Below are 23885 nucleotides of genomic sequence, written 5' to 3' on the forward strand. Positions count from 1 at the left end.
CCATTTTGTGCTGGCGGTCTCGGGGAACCAGGTAAGCATGGGGGTTGGGGTTGGAGGGCTAGGGGTGTTGGGAGCCGGGGGAGGGGCCTCGGAGGTGGGGGGAGAAGGCCGGATGTTGAGTGTCTGTAGGGTAGCCAGGTGCCTGGCATTTTCACCTCCTGGCCGGGGGAAAATTCAGAAAATACCGAACATTTTAGGTGTCCGGTAGTCTCTGAATTTTTTTTACCAGACAGGAGCTGGAAATACCGGACTGTCCGGGTGAATAGCAGACACCTGGCAACCCTATATAGCACTGTGGGAGACCCAACTTGAGGCCCGGCAAGCGGTTCTGCCTTGGAAGCAGCTGGGGCCAGGGCTGCGGGGACTTCTGGGGACTAACCACAGACTCCAGCCCCACAAACTAGAAGGCAAAAGGTGGAGGAGGGGCTTGGAGAGAGCTAGGAGAAAGGAGGGTGGGAGAGGAAAGGGCTTTTGCTGACGGGAGGGGGGCAGGACAGGAGAAGAAAGGAGAAGGCACCCAAGGGACAGGATGGAGGAGAGACAAATGCCAGGGGGCCAAGTGGAGACAATGAGGAAAAAGGCAGGAGGAGGAAGGGGAGGTGTCAGTGGGGGTGGGAGGGTGGAGGGGACAGGGTGATGCGGGAAAGGAGAGAGGAAGGTCATTGGGGGCAAGAGGAAGCAAGGGGAGAGGGAGGTGCTGGGGAAAGGGTTGAAAGGGGTGGGCATGAGGAAGGCAGGGATGGAGTAAGTTGTGTGAGGGCACAGAGGGGTATGAGAAGAACTGGAGCAAAGGGTGGTGAGGGGATGGGCATCAGGGAGAAAGGGGGCAGAGGCAGTGAGGGAAGGAGGAAGCACCAGGAGGGTACAGGGGAAAGGGAAGGTGCAGTTGCCAGGGGATTCTGGGGATGAAGCAAAAGGGCAGACACAGGCAGGGGAGAGACCAGCACCAGAGGAGAGAGGGTTCGGTGAGGGCCAAACATCCCCTATGGGTAAGAGGATGGAGGGAAAAGTTCTTAGGGTTACTTTTACTTCTGGCCATGTGTCCATCTTGATCCTTGGTGTTCCTCATTTAAAAAAAAAAATTGTTTGGTGTTCCTCAGTCTTAAAAAGTTTAAGAAACACTGGCATAAATACTTCAGTATATAGGTAAATTGAAAGCTTATAGTACAGTTTCTTAACATATCATAATACAACATTTTTCTTTAAGATACTATACAACCAGGCAGTTTGATCTCACAGAATATTATATACTCTAAATTACTGGCATTCTGGGGTATGACATTAAAATAATCTGTGTTTTAATCCAGTGAAAACAAAGTGTTTATATTCTTGCTATGTTTATATACTCTTCAGTTTCTTACATGGAAGAATTTTAGTAGCGTCCAGAAGCATTTTTTTTTTTTTTTTTTTTTTTTGGTCTGGAAGACTTGTAGAAAATGAAATCCTATTTTTCTGTCCTAAATTGTTTTTAAGGATAATTGATTTTCTGTTTACCCCAAAATATTGCTCTGTAAATATATTGCTTTCATTCTTTGTACCTGGTAGTCCTGTTGATGTACTTTGAACTTTAAAATAGTTCTGTTTATGGAAAAAGTGAGATTTTATATTTATTTTATCAGGTTCAAGCCATTTTTTCCATTTCAAGTTATGTCACCTGAGGAATATGAAGATCGGGATCTCAACATACAAGATTTTCCATTGACGGAAGGCCGACTTAAAATTACCTTGATAGAATGTACAAGGTATGTCCTATTCTCTGGACTAAATAATGTAGTGGTATATGATATTGCCATTAGGTTTGTTTTAATACAAGCATACTGCAGCTACAGTTTCATGGCTGAACTCATACTATAATATAGCTTTTTTTTAAAATTAAAAAAAACCTTTCTCTTAATCAACAATTGAGAAATGGGAAACATATTCAAAGCCAGTGGTGGGCAACTTGCTTCACTGGCTGCACACAGCTCCTCGGGGTAAGCCGCTTGCCTGCCAGACAGGTTGCTTTGCGTAGGCAGGTATGTCCACCCACAACTCCTAATGGCTGCAGTTTGCTGTTCCTGGTCAACAGGAGTTGTTGGAAGCGATACAGGCAATAGGGACTTACCCTGACAAGCCGTGCGTGGGCCGTGGGCTGCAGGTTACCCACCATACCTCAAAGCTGTTCAGATGGTTTTGTGAGTATTTATAGTAGGGATGTCAATGGTTAACCAGTAAGCATCACTCTTATCAAGTGATGCTTATCCATTATCAGTTGTGGGCTGGAATGGAGCATCCCCCCACCAGCAATGGGCCCCCAACCCAACTGGAGCAGCCCGCTGCTCTGTCTGGGGGGGGAGGAGCGGGGGGAGGGCAAGCACGCTCTAGCTCAGCTAATGAAGCTCTCACCCACAGCAATCCTGGCCTGGCCAGAGCAGCCTGTCACAGGTGTGAGGTACTTCAGCCAGGCTGGAGTAGCCTCTGCCCATGGCAGGCCCACCCCAGCCTAAGCAGCCTGCCCCACTTCAGATGAGGGGGGCTGCTTCAGGACAACTGGGCTGGAGCAGCCCCTTGCCTGGCCCATTTAAGTGGTTAACCACTTAAACATAATGTTTAACCAGTTAACTAATTAAACTGAGTTTTACAGTGTGTATCTGGATATAATGATGCTTTCTATTTCTCTTTGCTTTTGTTGCTTAAGCGTTAATCTGTTTCTACTGCTTATTTCCCCTCTCCCCATCAAGTAAGAATTCATAGGTTAGTAGACTTCTTGATGATTTCATAATTTAGTTGCAATGGAGGTGATTTTAACATTGAAAACAACAAAAAGAAATAACAAAGTTAAAAGTCCAAAGCAAGTAAAATTTGTTTTTACAAAGATGTCCTTAGACTAGGGTTTTTGATTTCAAAAGGGCTAACTTTAATAAATTAAGGAAATTAGTTAGGGAAGTTGATTGGACTAAAGAAATTATGGATCTTGAGGTGGAGGAGGCCTGGAATTATTTTAAGTTAAAGTTGCAGAAGCTGTCAGAAGCCTGTATCCCAAGAAAAGGGAAAAAATGTATAGGCAGGTGTGTTAGACCAAGCAGGATGAGCAAGCATCTCAGAGAGGTGATTAAGAAAAAGCAGAAAGCATATAAGGAGTGGAAAATGGGAGGGATCAGTAAAGAAAGCTACCTTATTGAGGTTAGAGCATGTAGGGACAAAGTGAGAGAGGCTAAAAGTCAGGTAGAGTTGGACCTTGCAAAGGGAATTAAAACCAATAGTAAAAGGTTTTATAGTCATATAAATAGGAAAAAAACAAAAAAGAAGTAGGACCGCTAATTACTAAGGATGGAGTGGAGGTTAAGGATAATCTAGGAATGGCCCAATATCTAAACAAATACTTTGCTTCAGTCTTTAATGAGGCTAATGAAGAGCTTAGGGATAATGGTAACATAACACATGAGACTAAGGATGTGGAGGTAGATATTACCATATCCGAGGTAAAAGCCAAACTTGAACAGATTAATGGGAGTAAATCGGGGGGCCCAGATAATCTTCATCCAAGAATATTAAAGGAACTGGCACATGAACTTGCAAGTCCATTAGCAAACATTTTTAATAAATCTCTAAACTCAGGGGTTGTACCATTTGACTGGAGAATTGCTACTATAGTTCCTATTTTTAAGAAAGGGAAAAAAAGCGACCCGGTTAACTATAGGCCTGTTAGTTTGACATCTGTAGTATGCAAGATCTTGGAAAAAATTTTGAAGGAGAAAGTAGTTAGAGACATTGAGGCTAATGACAATTGGGACAAATTACAACATGGTTTTACAAAAGGTAAATCGTGCCAAACCAACCTGATCTCCTTTTTTGAGAAAGTAACAGATTTTTTTAGATAAAGGAAATGCAGTGGATCAAATCTACCTCGACTTTAGTAAGGCATTTGATACAGTACCACATGAGGAATTATTGGTTAAATTGGAAAAGATAGGGATTACGGTAATATGAAAGTTGAGAGGTGGTTAAAGGGGAGACTACAGCGGGTCATATTGAAAGGTGAACTGTCAGGTTGGAGGAAGGTTACTAGCGGAGTTCCTCAGGGATCAGTTTTGGGGCCAATTTTATTTAATCTTTTTATCGCTGACCTTGACACCAAAAGTGGAAGTGTCCTGATAAAATTTGCAGATGACACAAAGTTAGGAGCTATTGCCAATTCAGAAAAGGATCGGGATGATATACAGGAAGATCTGGATAGCAATAGGATGAAATTTAATAGTAGAAGTGTAAGGTTATGCATTTAGGGATTAATAACAAGAATTTTAATTATAAGCTGGGGACACATCAGTTGGAAGTAACGGAGGAGGAGAAGGACCTTGGAGTCATGGTTGATTATAGGATGACTATGAGCCGCCATTGTGACATGGCCGTGAAAAAGGCTAATACGGTCTTGGGATGTATTAGGCGAGGTATTTCCAGTAGAGATAAAGAGGTGTTAGTGAGGCATTGGTGAGACCCCATTTGGAATACTGTGTGCAGTTCTGGTCTCCCATGTTTAAGAAGGATGAATTCAAACTGGAACAGGTACAAAGAAGGGCCACTAGGATGATCCGAGGAATGGAAAACCTGTCTTATGAAAGGAGACTTAAGGAGCTTGGCTTGTTTACCTTAACCAAAAGAAGGCTGAGGGGGGACATGATTGCACTCTTTAAATACCAGGGAGGGAGAGGAATTATTTAAGCTTAATACCAATGTGGACACAAGAACAAATGGATATAAGCTGGCTAGTAGGAAGTTTAGACTTGAGATTAGACGAAGGTTTCTAACCATTAGAGGAGTGAAGTTCTGGAACAGCCTTCCAAGGGAAGTAGTGGGGGCAAAAGATCTATCTGGTTTCAAGATTAAACTAGATGGGTTTATGAAGGGGATGGTTTGATGAGATAACATGATCTTGGTAACTAATTGACCATTCATTATCAGTGGGAAATAGGTCAATGGAGGGATGATAGGAGTTGTTATAGAGAACTTTCTGGGTGTCTGGCTGGTGAGTCTTGCCCACGTGCTCAGGGTTTAGCTGATCGCCATATTTGAGGTCGGGAAAGAATTTTCCTCCAGGGTAGATTGGCAGAGACCCTGGAGGTTTTTCGCCTTCCTCTGTAGCATGGGGTACAGATCACAGCTGGAGGATCTCTGCATCTTGGGGTCTTCAAAGTATTTGAAGGCTTCAATATCTGAGATATAGGTGAGAGGATTATTCTAGGAGGGGTGGGTGAGATTCTGTGGCCTGTACTGTGCAGGGGGTCAGACTAGATGATCATAATGGTTCCTTCTGACCTTAAAGTCTATGGCTACATCTACACTGGCCCCTTTTCCGGAAGGGGCATGTAAATTTCACTAGTCGTCGTAGGGAAATCCGCGGGGGATTTAAATATCCCCCGCGGCATTTAAATAAAAATGTCCGCCGCTTTTTTCCGGCTTTTAAAAAAGCCGGAAAAGGGCGTCTAGACTGGCCCCGATCCTCCGGAAAAAGTGCCCTTTTCCGGAGGCTCTTATTCTTACTTTGAAGTAAGTATAAGAGCCTCCGGAAAAGGGCACTTTTTCCGGAGGATCGGGGCCAGTCTAGACGCCCTTTTCCGGCTTTTTTAAAAGCCGGAAAAAAGCGGCGGACATTTTTATTTAAATGCCGCGGGGGATATTTAAATCCCCCGCGGATTTCCCTACGACGACTAGTGAAATTTACATGCCCCTTCCGGAAAAGGGGCCAGTGTAGACGTAGCCAATGAGTCTAATTCATAAAATTTAAGGCTGGATGGGGCCTTTAATTGATCTAGTCACCTCTTGTATACCATATTACATTTCACCCAGTGCCCCATATTGAACCCAATTACTTGTGTTTCACTAAAGCATAACTTAGTTTTGGCAAAATATGTTTTAGCCAGGCATCTAGGCTTATTTCGAAGACCTCAAAAGATGAAGAATCTATCACTTCCTTTAGTAGTTTTATCCAGGAACTAATCACTCTCACTGTTAGAAATTTGCACCGGATTTCTCCTTTAACTTTGCCGTTAGCTTCCAGACATTGATTCTTGTTATGCCTCCCCCCCCCCCCCCCCGTTACCCTTCTGCCGGGTAGGCCCAGCAGCAACCAGGGCCAGGTTCAATATCTAGGGGTCCATCTCATACAGAACCAGCTCGAGCCCCCACCCAGTAGCCTGAGAAATTCACACACCCATGGGGGCCTCTGAGAGGCAATGCTTCCCCACTCAGAAGCACAGAGTCTGAGTATAGGAAAGAAACATTTAATGAAACAGAGAAAGGTCACATGACTAACTTGGGAAAATACCACAAACAGAGTTCATAGCCCAAACCATGAGCAAAGTCCAGCAGCCCAAAATCTGCCAGAATCCGACACCCCAAAAGTCTCTGTCCCTGGTCAGTGCCACCCAGAGTTCAAAAGTTCACCTGCAGGATTCTACCTCCCAAGCTGGGTGGAAAGGGAGGCAGGCGGGTTGATGGGGCACCTTACGCGGTCCGAGGCTGACGGCACCACCTCTCCATATGATTCTGCTGCATCCTTTACCACAAGCCACTCCGCCACGCTCCAACAGCTGTCTTATTCCACTCCACTGGCCGCTCTGCCAGCCGCCTGTTCACACCGGCTGCTCCGCTGGTCGCCTGCCGCCGCTTTTACCAGCCATCTGCCAGTCATTCCCACCAGCCACTCCACTGGCTGCAATGGGTCTGGCTCCCAGCCAAACCAGTGATTTCAGCTCTTAGTGATTTCAACTCTTTAGCCATCACCTAGACTGGCAAAAGTTTCCCGCTTCCTCTGGACTAGCAAAAAGACTCCTCCTGGAGTCTACTTCAGATCTGTCCTTAAAACAAAAGGGGGAAAGAGGCAGGTTGGGCCAGTCTTACAGCTCACACCTGGCAGGCATGAAGCAGGCTGACTCAAGCCCTTTAGCCCTTCCCCCCCCCCCAACTCCATTCACTCAACTCTGGAAGGGGGGAAGCTTGTTCCTCGGAGACTTCTTACAGTGATGGTGTCTCTTCTGCAAGCACAGGTGTCATGTTTTACAGTTCCCACATTTAGGGGTAGCATAATTTGTGACCCCCACAACAGCCCCAAATTATTTACAATACACCATGTTCCATTCTAACACTGATCCTCCATCAGCCCTGGCTGAGTAGGATTTACATAACCACATCTCGATTCCTTCCCCCTCCTGGCATGAGCTGTATTTACATATCAACAGTTAACAGTTAATTATCTTACAGAGCTCAACAATTGGAGTGAGCACACCCACCGCCAGAGTAGCTCCCTCCTTTTAGCTGGCTGATAACAAGCAGTAGTTCAGCCCCTGCTTACACCCCTAAATAAAAGAATCCTATAGTACCTTGTATTTCACCCTGTGCAGGTATTTCTGTACTGTGATCAAAACACATTACCATCTTGTTTTTCATAGGCCAAACAGATTGAGCTTTTTAAGTCCCTCACGATATGGCATTTTTACCAGCCGTCAAATCAGGTTTTTTGGCTCTCTTGTATCTTCTGCAATTTTTCAACTTCCTTCTTCAAATATAGGCACTGGATACTAGGGATGTAAAATCCCGTTTAATTGGTTACCCTGTTAAACATGACGTTTAACCAGTTAACCAATTAAAGGTAGTTGTGGGCAAAGGGGTTGCTCCAGCACTATTGAAGCGGTCCCCCCTGCTCTCTCTCCCAGGCCTGCTGCAGACAGGGGCTACTTTGGACAACCAGAGCAACCTTTGTCCATGTTTGGCCCCCCTCAAGGCTGGAGCAGCCCCCTGCCTGAAGCAGGTGAGAAGCTGCTCCAACCCTCCACTGTTTAATGATTAACTGGAACTGGTAAGGATGATACTTACAGATTAACCTTTCATATGCCTTCTAGATACCATATTCCAGTGTTGGTCTCACTGGGTATGTCTAGACTACATGCCTTTGTCGCCAGAGGCATGTAAATTAGACTACCCGACATAGTCAATGAAGCCGGGATTTAAATATCCTTGGCTTCATTAAAATAAAAATGGCCGCCACGCTGTGCCAGCTCAGCTGATCGTTGGCACAGCACGGCAGTCAAGACATGGATCGGTCTACAGGGAACGCCTTTGTCGACCGCTCCTTTATGCCTTGTTTCACGTTTCACAAGGCATAAGGGAGCGGTCGACAAAGACGTTCCCTGTCTACTGATCCATGTCTTGACTGCCGCACTGTGCTAACGATCACCTGAGCTGGCACAACGTGGCAGCCATTTTTATTTTAATGAAGCCGGGGATATTTAAATCCCAGCTCCATTGATTTATGTCGGGTAGTCTAATTTACATGCCTCTGTTGCCAGAGGCATGTAGTTTAGACATACCCACTATTATTATATACAGAGGTAAAATCACTTTTTTTTTCCTTCCCTCTTTCTTTCTTTGTTCATATTGGCCCTTTTTTTAATGTTGAGTTGATTGTTAAGTCTGATCCCAGGATCCTTTCCAGAGTCACTGCTTCGTAGGAGATAGTCTCTCATTCTCTAGTTATGATCTTGTTCTTTGTTCCTTATATGTAATTTAGCCTTTGGATGCATTTTGTTTGAATGCATCAAGTTTACCAAGCAGTCCAAATATCTGCTCTTTCCACATCGTCATTTATAAGTCTGCCAATCTTTATGTCATTAGCGAATTTTATCAGCAGTGATTTTTATATTTACTTTCCTATTGGTGATGAAAATGTTGAAAAGCATTGAGCATGGTATGGTTTTATAGACCTTTATCAAATGTCTTCTTCCAATCTGAAAAGTCTATCTTTTTAATCATTCCTCATATGGAAACTGTTCCATACCCAGAATAATTTTTACTGCCCTTCTCTACCTTTTCCAGTTCTATTACATCTTTTTTTGAGATTGAGTGTCCAGATCTTCATGTGTTGAGGTGTGTTTGAACAATGGATTTATATAGGGACATTATGATTTTTTTCTATCTTATTATCTATTCTTCTTTTAATGGTTCCTAACATTGTTAGGGTTTTTTTTTTAAACTGTTGCTTGATGTTTTCAGAGAACTATGCACAGTGTCTCCAAGATCTTCCTTTAGTGGTGTCAAGGGTTTTTCCCCACTCTGGCACGATACTTGCAGAAATGGGGGCCTGCAAAAGTACCCCAAAACCATATCTTTCCAGGGTTTGGTATAAAACTTTTCCCCAAAATCTTAAAAACCTAGATTTTGGGGATAAAAATCTGCTGCCACCACCCAAGTAATGATAAGGAAACAAGGGGGACACCACTTGGGAAATCTCACCCCTAAAGTAAAAACCAGGACACTCACATTAACCAACACCAGATTAATAAAAAGAAAAGAGAGAGAACTTTTATTATCACCATAATATTCCTGTTGCAAGCATAATGACTAGATGGAAAAGTCACAAATTAATATACTCATGGGGGGAATTCCACCATGGGCCAAAACTTAGTTACAAAGTAGAGGAAAAACCTAATTTTAAATTCACAAACATCAGATTACCATTCCCAAACCATAAAACATTAAATGGATTTATCTAAACTTTACCCTACTTACAGATAGTGAAGAGTCTTTTCCTGGAGGGAGATGTAGTGTCTGTCCCCCTCAGTAGCTGGAGAAGAAACTGCCCAGGGACAAAGGAGGGAAAAACCAAAAATTCCTTTGTCCCAGTTTGAAATTTCTACCTACATTCCTATTGGCCGACTCTACCTGTAAGGGACATAATTAACCCCTTAGTCCCCAGGCTGCTGGCTAACCCTCATGATCATGACAAGTGGTAAGAGCGAATTTAGACCCCATCATTTTGTGTGTGTAGTTGAGATTGATTGATTGTTTGTTTTCCAATGTGCATTACTTTGCATTTTCCAACATTGAATTTCATGTACCATTTTGTTACCCAATCACCAGTTTTCTGAGACCTCTTTGTAACTCTTTTCAGTCTACTTGGAGTAGTATTGTATTATCCTCAAATTTTGCTACCTCATTTTCTACCCCCATTTTCAGATCACGTATGACTATGTTGAATATTACAGGTCCCAGTACAGACCCCAGAGGGACACCACTATTTACCTGTCTCCATTGTGAAAACTGACCATTTATTTCTATCCTTTGTTTCCTGTCTTTTAACTGATTCATGAGACAATCTTTTTTATCCCATAACTGCTTGCTTTGCTTAAGATCTGTTAGTGACAGGCCTCGTCAAAGGCTTTCTGAAAGTACAAATACACTGTATCCACTGAATCGCTCTTGTTCACTTTTGTGTGGCCCCCCCCTCCCTCAAGGAATTCTAATAGATTGGTGAGGCAAGAGCCTCCTTTACAAAAGCCGTGCTGATTCTTCCTCACCAAATCATGTTAATTCAGGGGTGAACAATAATTTTTGCCTGGGGGCCACTTCAAAAAATTTTTAAGTAACCTCGTGCCACCCCGGAAGGGGTAGGGCCTAAACAGGAAGGGGTGGTGCCTAAACAGGAAGGGATGGGGCTATCCCACCCCCAGACCATGATTGGTCTGAGGGTGGGGAAGCCCCTTTTGGGCCCCCCCTTCCCACTAGGCACCCATGCCCTGGAAGAGGTTTGGCATGCTCCCCCACCCCCAGGCCAATGAGGGCCTGGGGCCGGAGGAGCACGGGAAGCCTCCTCCCGCCCTGTGAGGAGCATGTGGTACTGCCATGTGCTCCTTGCAGGGTGGGGGCAGAGCCAAGGAAGCTTCACATAGCTCCCCTGCCTCCAGGCTCTGATTGGCCTGGGGGCAGGAGAGCGTGCAAAGCCTCCTCCGCTTCTCCCCTCCCCCCTCCCTTTGTCTAGACGATCTCTTTCGAAAGAGGCTTTTTAAAAAGAGCTCTTTCGAAAGAGGTTTGTAGTCTAGGCGTACTCTGTCTGATAATCCTGTTCTTTGCTATAGTTTCAATCACTTTTCTTGCTGCTGAAATTAAGCTTACTGGCCTGTAATTGCTGATATTGCCTGCAGGACCTTTTTAAAAAAATTGGCATCTCATTAGCTATCTTCCAGTCATCTGGTACAGAAGTTGATTTTAGAGGATAGATTACATACCACAATTAGTAGCTGTGCAATTTGAGTCCCTTCAGAACTCTTAGGTGAATACTCTCTGGTTCTGGTGACTTATTACTATTTAATTATCAATTTGTTCCAAAGCCTCCTCTGACACCTTAGTCTGGGACAGTTCCTCAGATTTGGACTCTAAAAAGCATGGCTCAGGTTTGGGAATTCCCTTACATCCTCTGCATCAAAGATTGATGCAAATAATTCATTTAGTTTTTCTATAATGGCTTTATATTCCATTAGTGCTCCTTTAGTGTCTTGATCGTCCAGTAACCTCACTGATTGTTTAGCAGGCTTCCTGCTTTTGATGTACGTAAACTATTTTTGCTGTTAATTTTTGAGTCTTTGGTTAGTTGCTCTTCACATTCTGTTTTGGTCTTCCTAATTATACTTTTACACTTGACTTGCCAGAGTTCGATTTATTTGTCTTCCTCAGTAGGATTTAATTTACAATTGTTAAAGGTTAACAATGCTATGTTTTTGGCCTTTAACTACTTCTTTTACTTCATTGTTTAGCCATGGTGTAAAGTTTTTGGTCCTGTGGTACTTTTTAATTTGGGTTTATTTCCTCCCCTATTATTGTGTTTTTAAAAAGCTTCCATGCAGCTTGTATACATTTCACTTTTGGTACTGTACCTTTTTACATTTTTGGTTAACTAGCTTCCTTATTTTTGCGTAGTTCCCCTTTCTGAAGTTGTGCTACTGTAGTGGACGTCTTTCTCTTTTTCCCTTCCCTCCACCCTTAGCAAGTGCTTCAGTATATTCACCTCTTAGACCAGACCTATGTTCCACTTAGGACTAGATAAAGAATTGCTTCTCCCTTTCTGGTTTCCAGAAGTAGCTGCTCCGAGAGTCAGTTGTGTAGGGTGTCAAGAAACTTTATTTCTGCAACCCATCCTGAGGTGATACATATCCAGTCAATATTGGTTTCAATGTTTAGAATTCATAATCTCCTCCAAACTTGAACTAAGAATAGTTTTTGGTGGTTTTCTCAGTACCTTCACTAGGGATGTAAGCAAATAGTTGGTTCTCTCCCCCTCCCCCCCCGCTGCTTCTATCAGAGGCAGCAAGTGGGGGGAGCCGGCTTAAAAGCCGGTTCCCCCCAGCACCATCTCTGTAGGAGACAGGGGAGGTAGAGCAGTAGCGAGCATGGGCACAAGCCAGGAATCAGCTGATTCCTGGCTCATTCCCAGTCTCAGATGCTGTGCCTCTACTTTTTAAATATATTAAGAGCCTGCTGGGAATCAGATTAAATATATTAAGAGTGTGAGCTGGGAATCTGCTGTCCCCACTTGTGCCGGGTCCCCCACACTGTGTTTCAGCTTTTTAAATGTATTAAGAGTCTTCTGGCACTTACTACATTTAAAAGGCAAAGCTGCAGCGAGTTTAGCTGTCAGGGCCAAGAACTAACCCTGCTTATTGACTAATCGACTAGTTGATGGAAATTCCATCAATTAGTTGATTCAATTAAATTTAACATCCCTAATCTTCACTCTCCTAGAAAATACATTGTATTTGTTTGAAATTTATGGAACTTTTTATCTGGGATTTTTTTTAAAGCATGTATATATTTATATTGAGTTTTGAATTACAATGCTATGTTAGGTTATTCTTTGCATTCCTAATGACATCATAATTCATGATAATGAAACTTGAGTAGACTGTCAACAGAACTTCAAAAGGCTCTTAAAACAATTTGAGTTGCACATGTTTCATTAAATAGCTTAGAATCTTCTCAGATTCTCAGTGGAATTTTTTTTAAAAATAGCACCTGGTACAAAATAAACTGCTGACTTAATGCTGCCATTTAAAACGTTAAAAGTCGCATTCTCACTAGGTTTTTTTTTTAATGTAGTCCATGTGTCTTCTCTTTTAAAACTTCTTTCTTCCTCTTCTAGTTAGGGATGTAAGCAACTAGTCAAGTTTACTATTCACATTCCACCCCCATTACTGCTTTTGTATCAGAGGCAGCAAGTGGGGAGGGAAACAGGAGCCAGTGCTGGGGGGAGCGGGCTTGAAATCCAGTTCCCCGCAGCATCGTCTCAGCAGTGCCACTCGCCTCCCCTCCCCAGGCTGGGACTGAGCATGAGCTGGGACTGAACAAGCCTGGTTCAGTCCGGGCTCACGCCAGGTCCAGGAGCTACCGCTATTGCGGCTCTGCATTTTAAATGTAGTAAGACCCGCCTGACTATTACTACATTTAAAATGCAGAGCTGCAGCGTGGGTAGATCTGGGACTCTGTGCGAACTGGGACTGAGCAGTCCTGGCTTGTGCCAGCTCCAGGACTACTGTGGTTCTGCAGTTTAAATGTAGTAGGAGCCGGGCGCACAGGCAGCACAGCTCCTACCATATTTAAACTCCAGAGTCCAGGGTAAAACTCCTGGACCCAGCACGAGCGGGGACAGAATGCCTTCTCTTATCGACTAATTGTGTAGTTGATACAATTTGTGTCGACTACACGATTAGCCAGTTACCCGCTTCTTAACATCCTTACTAATAGAAGGTTGAACAATAGCAATTTTACCTGAACAGTTCTATAGGGAAGGTAAAGCAAGACAAGGCACAGATTATCTTAACAGCTCTATCATGTCAGTTTTGATTTTAAGGCCTCTTTCTAGTCAACAACCCATAATGCTACCATCTCAGGTGGACACAAAATCCTAGCCTTCCAGTCATATACTTCATCCAGATTCCACATCCTTTCTTCGGACATCGTTATTTCTCTCTGGCTGATGCCAGCAGCTAGGAGATGTGCAACTGATGTCTACAAATATTTTCTATACAGCAAGAAATATTCCACTAGAAGGATGTACATTGCTCAGTGGAAGAGCTTCTCGCTATGGGAGAAGATAATGTTATGACCCTTTTCAGGCATCTACTTTGTAATTTCTGAGTATCTATTATCCCTTAAACAGTCTAGCATTTCTTGTAACTCAATGTAAGATTCATAAGGCATCAATTTCAGCCTTTCATTCTCATACTCAGAGTTCTTCTGTTTGTTGTCACCCAATGCGCAAAATGTTTGTGTCTTAGTGTTTCCTTCAATAAGAAAAATATCACCTTTTTGAAATTTAAACCTAGTTCTTACTTCTCTAAAGGTGCCTTCCTTTAAGCCTCTGTCCTGTTCAAGTGCTCTTTGACCAGTTTCAATTGAAATTGCATTTTTGGTGGCTATTACCTTTGCATGCAATGTAAGCAAAAATCCAGACATTCATGACAAACCAAATTGTGTAAGCAGGACTGAAGTTTCATCCAACATTTTTTCTGAAAGTATTTTTGGACTTTCATATCCAGTTAACTGTATTTTTTTTCATCTCCGGATTAAACAAAATTGTTTAATGTGAAAAGGACACTTTTGTGCTGCCTTAATAGAAGATCTAGACTTTTTGATTCATATGACTGTTCATGTAAAGGTATACCTCTCTTTGCTCAAGGAGTTTTGAAATGGACTATAGACTGTATCAGGGTGTCAGGGTAATCTATGACCTGAACAAACAGCAACTACCTGATCAAGTTACTGCCCATTCCACCAAACTTCAGGTCTCCTTGCTCCTCAGTGCACTTGTTCACCGACCATTATTTGCTAATATCAGCTTCGAGAACAAACCCACAGATTGACTGAAAAGTCCTGCATTCATTTAACAAGAACTTTTAGTTTCTGTTGGCTGATCACCAGAAGTAGGAGCCACATGCACAGGAATTTAGGAGAGCGAGCGAGCAGTTCAGTTTGCAGTAACTGTTCTTCAAGATGTTATGTGCATGTGGATCCCAGACCTCCCCCCCTCCCTCTGTGCCCACAGCTCAGAGTCGTCTTTTGGGATCTTTGGACAGTGAAGAAATTTGAATGGTAGACAATTAGCTCTGACCTTTGTTCCTTTTGGAAGACAGAGGGGGCATGAAGGGCATATGCAAACCTTTGAGACACCCCTTCTAAACTCCCGTGCAAAGGTCACATGCACATCAGTAGTGAGATGCATAGGGACAAAATGTCTCAAGTAACAACAGTTACTGCAAGATGAGTTACTATTCTTTTCTGTGTCAGGTCTCTGTTTAGAGCTGCCCTTTTGAATAATTGAACTCTTAAATGTAGTGGGGTCAGGAAGGATCCAGGTCAGTCTCAGATTGTATGGAATGCCCAGAACACACTTTTTCAATGTTGTTCAGTTTAACAACTGTCTTCTTCACATTTCAAGTTCCCCCTTCTGGATTGTGTCATCAGCTAAAACTTGTCTGTTTGAGCCATTGCTCTCCTCACCTCGCCTGTTATTTTTGTTGTGACCTCCTAGCCTTATTACAAGTCACTTGGCTTCAATACTGAACACTGTCTGGCATCAGTGAACAGGTTTTTATTACATTCAAACACAGAATGCTGTTGTCTTCATTACCAATTTCCTGAGAAATGCAGTTTCATAAAATTTAAGAGAGAACACTCTTATTAATATTGACAGATCAGTAGCATTTAATTTCCTTTATATATTAATAAGAATTAGCTCTTTAAACTAAATTAATAGTTTGAGATGACATTGTGCAGATCAAAGAATTTTTGTTCTTTACTGCAGGTTAGTAATTAACATTCTCTTCCCCCAGAACAGTTTTGTGTGAGTTCCCTTATGCTTTGCATTTAGAGCTGAGCTTGGTGTTCACCCTTCCCCCATGAAACTCTCAAAAGAAGCATAAAAAATGCAATTTTAAAGATTGCTTTTTCAAAAACGAGGCCAAAGGGGAAAGGAGAGGCTAAAATATGCAGGATAATTTCCCCCAAATTTAAGCATTACTTACACTAAGTACTGGATAGTAGAGGTTGTAAATGAATGTTGACATGGCAATATGCTCTTTTACTATGGCAAAAATAGTATATTTGCTTTTGATAAACATTTGAATTAATGTTTTAAGACCAAAGCAAGATTACCTTCACCTTTAAAAACAATGAGGAGTCCTGTGGCACTTTAAAGACTAACATATATTTGGGCATAAGCTTTCACGAGTCAAATAAATCTGTTAGTCTTTAAGGTATCACAGGACTCCTTGTTGTTTATGCAGATACAGATTAACGCAGCTCCCCCTTTAAGACCTGCGTTACCTATCTTTTGTTATGTTTTCTTTGGAGGATGAAATACCATTCTAATTCTGCAACTGTGAAGATTTTCATGTTCAGCTGTAGAGATTAGTTTGAGTTAGACATTAATTTGATTTTATTATGGGAAAAATAATCATTATACTTATCTGCTAAAAGTAAAAAAATTTTCTACAGTGGTTCACCTTTGTAAAGCTGTAAATATCTTGGACTATTTATCATGCAATGTAAAATAGTAGTTGTATATGACCCTTAGATGGGCCTACTTGACAAAATAACCCCAAAAGGGGGGGGGGGCCCAAATACATGGCATCAGCACAAAGTATGTTAGTTATTCTTTTTAAAGAATTTTAAAACAAAAATTGGAGTTACTATGTAACTACTATAATTCAAGAAATATCCTACTATTTCTAAAATATTAAGGGTTAAAAACACTGTTGCTGAAAATTAGAAGAGTAGAAAGAAATATCTACAAACTTTTATATGTTCCACATGGTCAGTCAGCAGCCAATAAGCCTGTTCTGGTATACATTTTCTCCTCCACGGTGGCTGGCTGCTAGCAGGAGGTCATTGGTACCACAGGAGAGAGACTTCCTGCTCTCAGTTTCAGTGCAGTTTCCATCCCAGCCAGCCATTACAGGAAAGGTCAGGCCGTCCTCCATTTAGTCTCAGGCTGGTGAGAGCATTCTCAGTTACTATGTGGGGATGGCACAGGTACAGCTGGTCAACAGTTGGAGCTGTAAGGGGATGTAGAATGCTTAGTGAGGATGGAAACTGGAGATTTTTAGCTGCTAAAAATCTGAAGTTTCTTTACTGAAACTGCAAAATACTGTATTTTTTTCCAGTTTTATAGCTTGGCCAATCTGAGTGGATTTCACAGGTTCAGCAAAAGGCACATCCCTGATACACAGAGCACCTCTTGCCAAATTTCAAATCCCTTTTTCAAAGTATGTGGGGGAGGAGTAGGAGCTTTTCAATGACCAAGTGGGAAGTTTCCAGAACTTAACATGGGCAAAATTTACATTTCCCTGTCCACATTTTTGGAAATGGCTGAACTGTTTTGGCTGGGGAAAAAAATAGAACCAAAGCAGATCTCTTGGAAAACTTCAATCCAAATGCCTACTGTGGCAAAGTTGTGAGCAATTGATAACATGGTCTTAAATTGGGAAGTATTGGCTAACTTTAAAAATGGTCAGTGCTATCAGCCTTGCCTATGAAAATCAAACAAAACCTAGCCTTAATATTTTTAAGAAAAAGTTTGGAACTTGTTCTTCCTAGCTCCATCTCTCCCTCCCACTTTTCATTGTTGTACTATATTGAACTGAAATTGTGAAATCTTTGGGGAAGGAACATAGTGCATGCTGTCTGTCTGTCTGTCTCTAGCAAAACACTTACCACTTACTAGGTGCAGGGGCCAAAATTTTCAAAGTCAGCAGAAGTGAGGGTGGCTACTCCCCTGTAAGTATGTAAAATCTTGTTAAAAATGTTAACAGGTTAAATGATATGTTTAACTGATTAATTAGCCTGCTGTGTTCTGCTGCAGGCAAGGGGCCATTGGAGCACCCCTGCCTCCCCCCCGCCTGTGGTGGGGTGCAGTAGTCCTGGCTGGGCTGTTATGGCCAGTTGGTGCACCTGCTCTGTCTGGCCTCGAGTACACTCCCCCTCCCCTCTACCTGCAGTGTGGCACGGTGGGTTTGGCCATGCTATTCTGGCCAGAACAGGCTATATTTGCAGCACCACAGCACAGGCGGGGGACTGGTCAGGCCAGGTGCCAGTTAATCATGCTTACCAGTAACCGGTTACCCTGGTTTACATCTCTGCTACCTTCTGCCATTTGGATGTGACTGTGCCTTTGTTACCTCCTGCATATGTAGTCAATCACAATAGATTGAAGTTCCAAACCAGTCTTCTTTTCAAAAGTCTGGATTAATAGCTAATTCACAAAATATATCCCAACAGCTCTACAAGACAACTGTCCTATTTGACCCTCTACATTTCTTCTAAACTAAAGTTATACAAATATTTACTGATTTTCATTTTTTATTATAGTTTTCTCAATACCTTTTCCTATGTTTTAAAAATCTACTTCTTGACACAGAGGTCCAGGCAATCACTGTCTCTCCCTAAGCTTCTAGAAACCTTGCCCACTGCTGGTCCCCTTCATGCTTCTAAGAGTGCAGTAGCACCCCAATTGAATACCCATACTGAAATCTCCTTAACATCTGAAGTTAGAAAGAGGAACACAATCACAATGCATTTGGAAAGCTTAAAGAGCCGGGGGGAATGCAAACAAGGCATGACTGTGTGGGTCTATATAATCTTTTGCCCAAACATAAACGTCAGTATTGTGTAATCAAACAAGCAACTAAATTTCAGGCACGGGGTCAGGGGAAGTAATCATATCAGTGGTGTCTGACAAACGGGTGTTAAAGTTGAACTGTGAGTGAGTTATGCCAACGGTTGCTAGACATAAATTGGAGTTGGAGAAAAATTGTGGTGGTTGAACACAGCACAAACATATTTGAACTCTTTTGCTTATAAATAAACACCAAGGGCTCGTCTACATTGGCCCCTTTTCCGGAAGGGGCATGGTAATTTTTGAAATCGCAATAGGGAAATGCGCGGGGGATTTAAATATCCCCCGCGGCATTTAAATAAAAATGTCCGCCGCTTTTTTCCGGCTTTTAGAAAAGCCGGAAAAGAGCGTCTACACTGGCCCCGATCCTCCGGAAAAAGCGCCCTTTTCCGGAGGATCTTATTCCTACTTCAAAGTAAGATCCTCCGGAAAAGGGCGCTTTTTCCAGAGGATCGGGGCCAGTGTAGACGCTCTTTTCCGGCTTTTCTAAAAGCCGGAAAAAAGCGGCGGACATTTTTATTTAAATGCGGCGGGGGATATTTAAATCCCCCGCGCATTTCCCTATTGCGATTTCAAAAATTACCATGCCCCTTCCGGAAAAGGGGCCAATGTAGACGTAGCCCAAGTGACTGATAAAGGATTTACTTTTTTATCACTTTTTATTTTAACCCGCCTAATGGATCTGTAACTTAACGGAAACAACCAAATCTGTTTTGATATTGGGAGCTTCAAAAATAGCTTTAACTGATTGATACTTGTATATCTTTGAAATAAAGGTATACCCATTCACTAGAGCAGAAGTGTGGATTTGGTAAACTGGCTATTCTTTTGAAGAAAGTTCCTGGACTCTTCCCTAAGTAAATGTTTGTAAAAAGTGGAAGAAGTGTAGGAATCCTATAATATGCTCTGTCATCATTATATTGAAGGTACATCCTAAACTGGCTAGTTCTCTAAACATTTTGTTTGCTGAAAAATTCTTTGTTTTTCCTAAATCTCTAGCAGAATTATCTTTTTTAATTTTTTCCTCTTTGCAGCCTCCAGAAACAAGACTGCAAACCAAAATGAGCTTGGATGTATGCATGTGTACCTTCAATTGAAGCCAATGGGAATTGTGACTGCTTACATCAAGGCTGACTTTGGCCTAAATTTAATTTTCAGGTCTCCTTAATGTAGTGCTACCAATTCTCTACTTGCACAAAACTGAGTGCCTTTGCCCCATCCCTTCTCTTAGGTCCTGTTTCCAACTCACTCCATCTCCCTTCCCTCTGTCACTCACTCTCCCTGCCCTCCCTCCCTCACTCATTTTCACTACTCTTGCTTAGGGGATTGGGTCTGAGACGTAAGTGAGGGTTCTAACTGGGGGCTGCAGATTCTGGGGTGGGACCAGGGATGAGGAGTTTGGGGTGAAGGAGGGGCGGGAGAGGGTGCTGGGCTGTATCAGGAGGGTTGGGGTGCATGAAGGCTCAGGGTGGGGATGCAGACTGGGGTGGGCTTGGGGATGAAGAACTCAAGGGTGTAGGAGGGTCATCTGGGCTGGGTTTGAGGGGTTCAGAGGGTATGGGATCTAGGCTGCAGTAGGAGGTTGGCTGAGGCTCCAGCTGGGGATGCAGGCTCTGGGGTGAAGCTAAGGATGAAGGGGTTGGGATGCAGGAGGATGGTATCTTTGCTGGTTCCTAGCCAATGGGAGCTGCAGAGCTGATACTCGGAGTGGGGGCAGCATGCAGTGCCTCCCTACTGCCCCATGCATAGGAGTCATTAGGGGACATGTCACTGATTCCAAGAGTTGCGTGGAGCCACAGCAGGTAAGGAGTCTGCCTTAGCTCTGCTGCACTGCTGAGCAGACATTTAACATCCCAGTCGATGATGCTGACCAGAATTCCCTGTTTGACTGAATTCTGGTTGAAAACTAGGCACCTAGAATCCCTAATAAAAATACAAAACATTTATCTGATGGAGATAAAACTGCAAATACAGAAATACAAGTGTTGAATTTGGCTCTACTATAGTAACTGGCATTCATCATTATGTAGTTGGTATTGCTTAGCATTCCATCTGTCTTTCATCATGTCTCATCCACATAGCATCCACAATATAGTAATTAAATAGTTTGACTATACTGTGGGATACAAGCTATTAACAGTTAAAAAGAGTTGGACCCTTTCTAAGGGGCCATAAAGGTAGAGCTGGGCACCAAAACCACTGATAATATCAGTCTTAAACAACTCATAATGGGGTCACTCTTGGAATGACCAAAAATCTGCCATATGTGCAGTTGCGCCACTTAAATTTCACATATGAAGTGTGCTTTCATTTTTGAAGATATTTTTGGTAGATAAAAGTTGTGTGCAAGTGTCAATGCTGACAAGTTTGCATATATTATTTGTATGGAGATAGAGCAGTATCAGCAAGTAAACCAGTGTACTTATCTCATAATCTTGGACCTAAATAGAGATTAGAATTCATGCCCAGAAAAGAGAGAAGTATGATGAGAACTTAACATCTGAGACACTCTTACAGATTAACTGGAAGAACTGCCAGACATCACTTAAGGGAGTGAAAAGATGAAATATTATCTTACATAGTGTTATTTTCATTCCCCCCTCCTCCCCAGATCCTGATAAAATGTGTAAGCTTATGCTGCTTCATACAAAGAAGCAGTAAGAAAGTTATTACTATTTTAAAGGTATTGGAAAACAAGTGTCAATTAAAAAGCTATGTCTCTGGGACTGATGCAGAAGGGGGCTTCAGATACTAATAGTTATTAATTAAGCACTCTCTAACAGGTTTTTTACATTGGGAGAACGTAGTTTAGCTCTCAGGCAGATATATGCTTTTTAGACACTTTCTTGAACATGACCATATAACCGATAATCATGTTTCAGAAGCGTTTGTGGTTTAGCTTATGTTGATGTGACATTTTAATTTTAGCTATGAAATAACTTCCGCTGTGGTTTCTAACTTCTTTTGCCTTCATTCTTTCCCTTCTTCCCCACTTGCATACAGTTGTAGTTGCACTTACAACATGATATTATGTATCTTTCACCAACTTTAAGAATGCATCGATCAAAATTCAAAATATGTGCATGTATTGTACAGTTCATTAACTTAAACTGCAGGTACATACCTGAAGATATAGGTGCATTTAAGAAAGAGAACTTTACCTTATTTTATCTGGATTGTTCATTACTTCATGCTATTTTCTTTTAAATGCTGGATAGTTTGCAGGTCTAAGACTCATCAGGAACATCTGAACTTCCTACAACATTCTGGTATCCTGGTGTTGTTTGAGCCATCTCTCCTTTTAATGTGAATATATTATGGTTATGCAGCTTACTATAAGTAAGATCTATTGGACGAGACCTTGGAGTCAAAGTTATTGTCAACTCTGCACAAACAATGCATCCTGCATAGACATTCTGCAGTTTTTTTAAATAAGAGAGTAGGTTTGTTACAAATTCTACCCCAAAATGGCCCATCTGTGTACGCTCATGCAGCAGACTTAAGTTCTTTTCTCTACCACAGAGATAATTTAATTTAATTTATTGTACACATATCTAGGTGGAAAAGCTCTTCATCTTTTGCCTTAAGATGTTATACATGAAATAGGCGTGTGTATACCTATTTTAAAAAGTCAAAAGTGTGATTGAACTTCAGCGTAATGAAACAAACACAAACTGCTACACAACAAAATCATACCCTTGTAATAATGGTCTGTTATTTGAATCAAGCAAGTAAAAAATGGAGTTTGGAAGAGCATGGGAGAGAAATGAAGTCTCTCAAAACACTTGTCTGTAAATACAGATTATTTTTTTTTGTTCATTTAATGGGGGGAGGAAATACTTGTTTGAATTTTAAACATATTTGTAAAAGACCGTACGAGTTCTGGCCAGTTTTATTTACTTAATTATTCCACTAGAGGGTGCAAGTGTTCTAGTATAAACCTTCCTTTTTGAGTGAGAGCTGTGCCTGAGTTGTACAAGTGTGTGTATGTCAGATTTTAATTTTAAGGAAACTTTTGGTTTCATGTTGTAGTATATGAAAGGGATAAATGAGTTTAAACATAAGATGTCGTTCTATAATAAATATCTATCCTGCTGATTACACAGAGCCCAGATTGCTATTAAAAATGACTACTACTATTTCTGTATTCCAGATTACTGATTTTTGGATCCTATGAAAGAGAAACAAATGTTCATTGCACATTTGAGCTGAGCAGTAATGTCTGGGAAGAAAAATCTCGGAGTTCCATTAAAACAGTAAGATGCATATATATTGTATTATTTGGTTTAAACTCTCATATACTCTTTCTAAAATATATATGTTGATCATTTAGTATCTAGTACAGCAACTTCTGTCAGAGACTGCTAGATAATCAACTTTTTGTCACAAATGGCCTGCCTATCAAAAATGGCACACAAATGAATTCCATGAGCAATTATTACCACAGTCTACTTGCTCATGTAATACCCGAGGGTATGTCTACACTACCCCGCTAGTTCGAACTAGCGGGGTAATGTATGCATACCGCACTTGCTAATGAAGCCCGGGATTTGAATTTCCCAGGCTTCATTAGCATAAGCGGGGAGCCGCCAGTTTTAAATCCCCGCTGCTTCAAACCCCGTGCAGCGCGGCTACACGGGGCTCGAACTAGGTAGTTCGGACTAGGGTGCCTATTCCGAACTACCGGTACACCTCATTTCACGAGGAGTAACGGTAGTTCGGAATAGGAACCTAGGCTTCATTAGCAAGTGCGGTATGCATACATTACCCCGCTAGTTCGAACTAGCGGGGTAGTGTAGACATACCCCAATTTATTCACACAAATGAAATTCACAACTATGCATATGCTTTCTTTAAAAATTAGACAGTTGAAATGCTTAGCAGTCCAAATGTACAACAAAAGTGGTAAAGACATTACACACCTAAAGAACTAATTAGGAGTCTGCCAATATGGTTAACAGAAATACTACTTACTTTTAACATAATGTATAATCAAGTATCCTACTTGAACTCTTTTGCTAGTTAATCAGCACACTGCCCAGAGCCTACTTTTTTTTTCCTCTTTGGCAGAAAGAGTGTTTTTCAAACATATATTACCTTTCAAAATTCGTTATGGTTGTAATTTCAGATACTATAATGATAGTAGTGATCAAATTGTGTTGGTATTCTGCTGAAAAAGAGGTTTTTAAAAAAATATTTTAAAGTGTTTCCAGTTATGTTTAGAGCAGAGTGCACTTGTTTATGAGAGTGAGAACGAGAGGAAGAGAAAGGGAAGAGCGTTAAGGTGCTCCAATCTTCTTCGCCACTCTTTTCTGCTCAACAAGAATAAGACATTTTATTTCTTCAGCAATACTGATCTTTGCTTATCATTTTTTCCCAATATGAGCAAGCAAAAAACCCATCTTAGATC

At 41.8% G+C, this 23885-nt stretch overlaps 1 protein-coding gene across 1 annotated transcript in view; it reads left to right on the top strand.

The window, feature by feature from the left end:
- PDZD8 (PDZ domain containing 8) overlaps nucleotides 1-23885 on the top strand; it is a 127514-nt gene that overhangs the window by 36439 nt on the left and 67190 nt on the right. The window contains exons 2-3 of the mRNA XM_014573726.4: nucleotides 1620-1742; nucleotides 22629-22731. Coding sequence (XP_014429212.3) covers nucleotides 1620-1742; nucleotides 22629-22731 — 226 coding nt within the window. The remainder of the gene's footprint in view (nucleotides 1-1619; nucleotides 1743-22628; nucleotides 22732-23885) is intronic.

Source organism: Pelodiscus sinensis, chromosome 8 (genome assembly GCF_052426305.1).
Source record: "Pelodiscus sinensis isolate ZL-2025 chromosome 8, ASM5242630v1, whole genome shotgun sequence".
In the NCBI taxonomy this organism is placed as follows: domain Eukaryota; kingdom Metazoa; phylum Chordata; order Testudines; family Trionychidae; genus Pelodiscus; species Pelodiscus sinensis.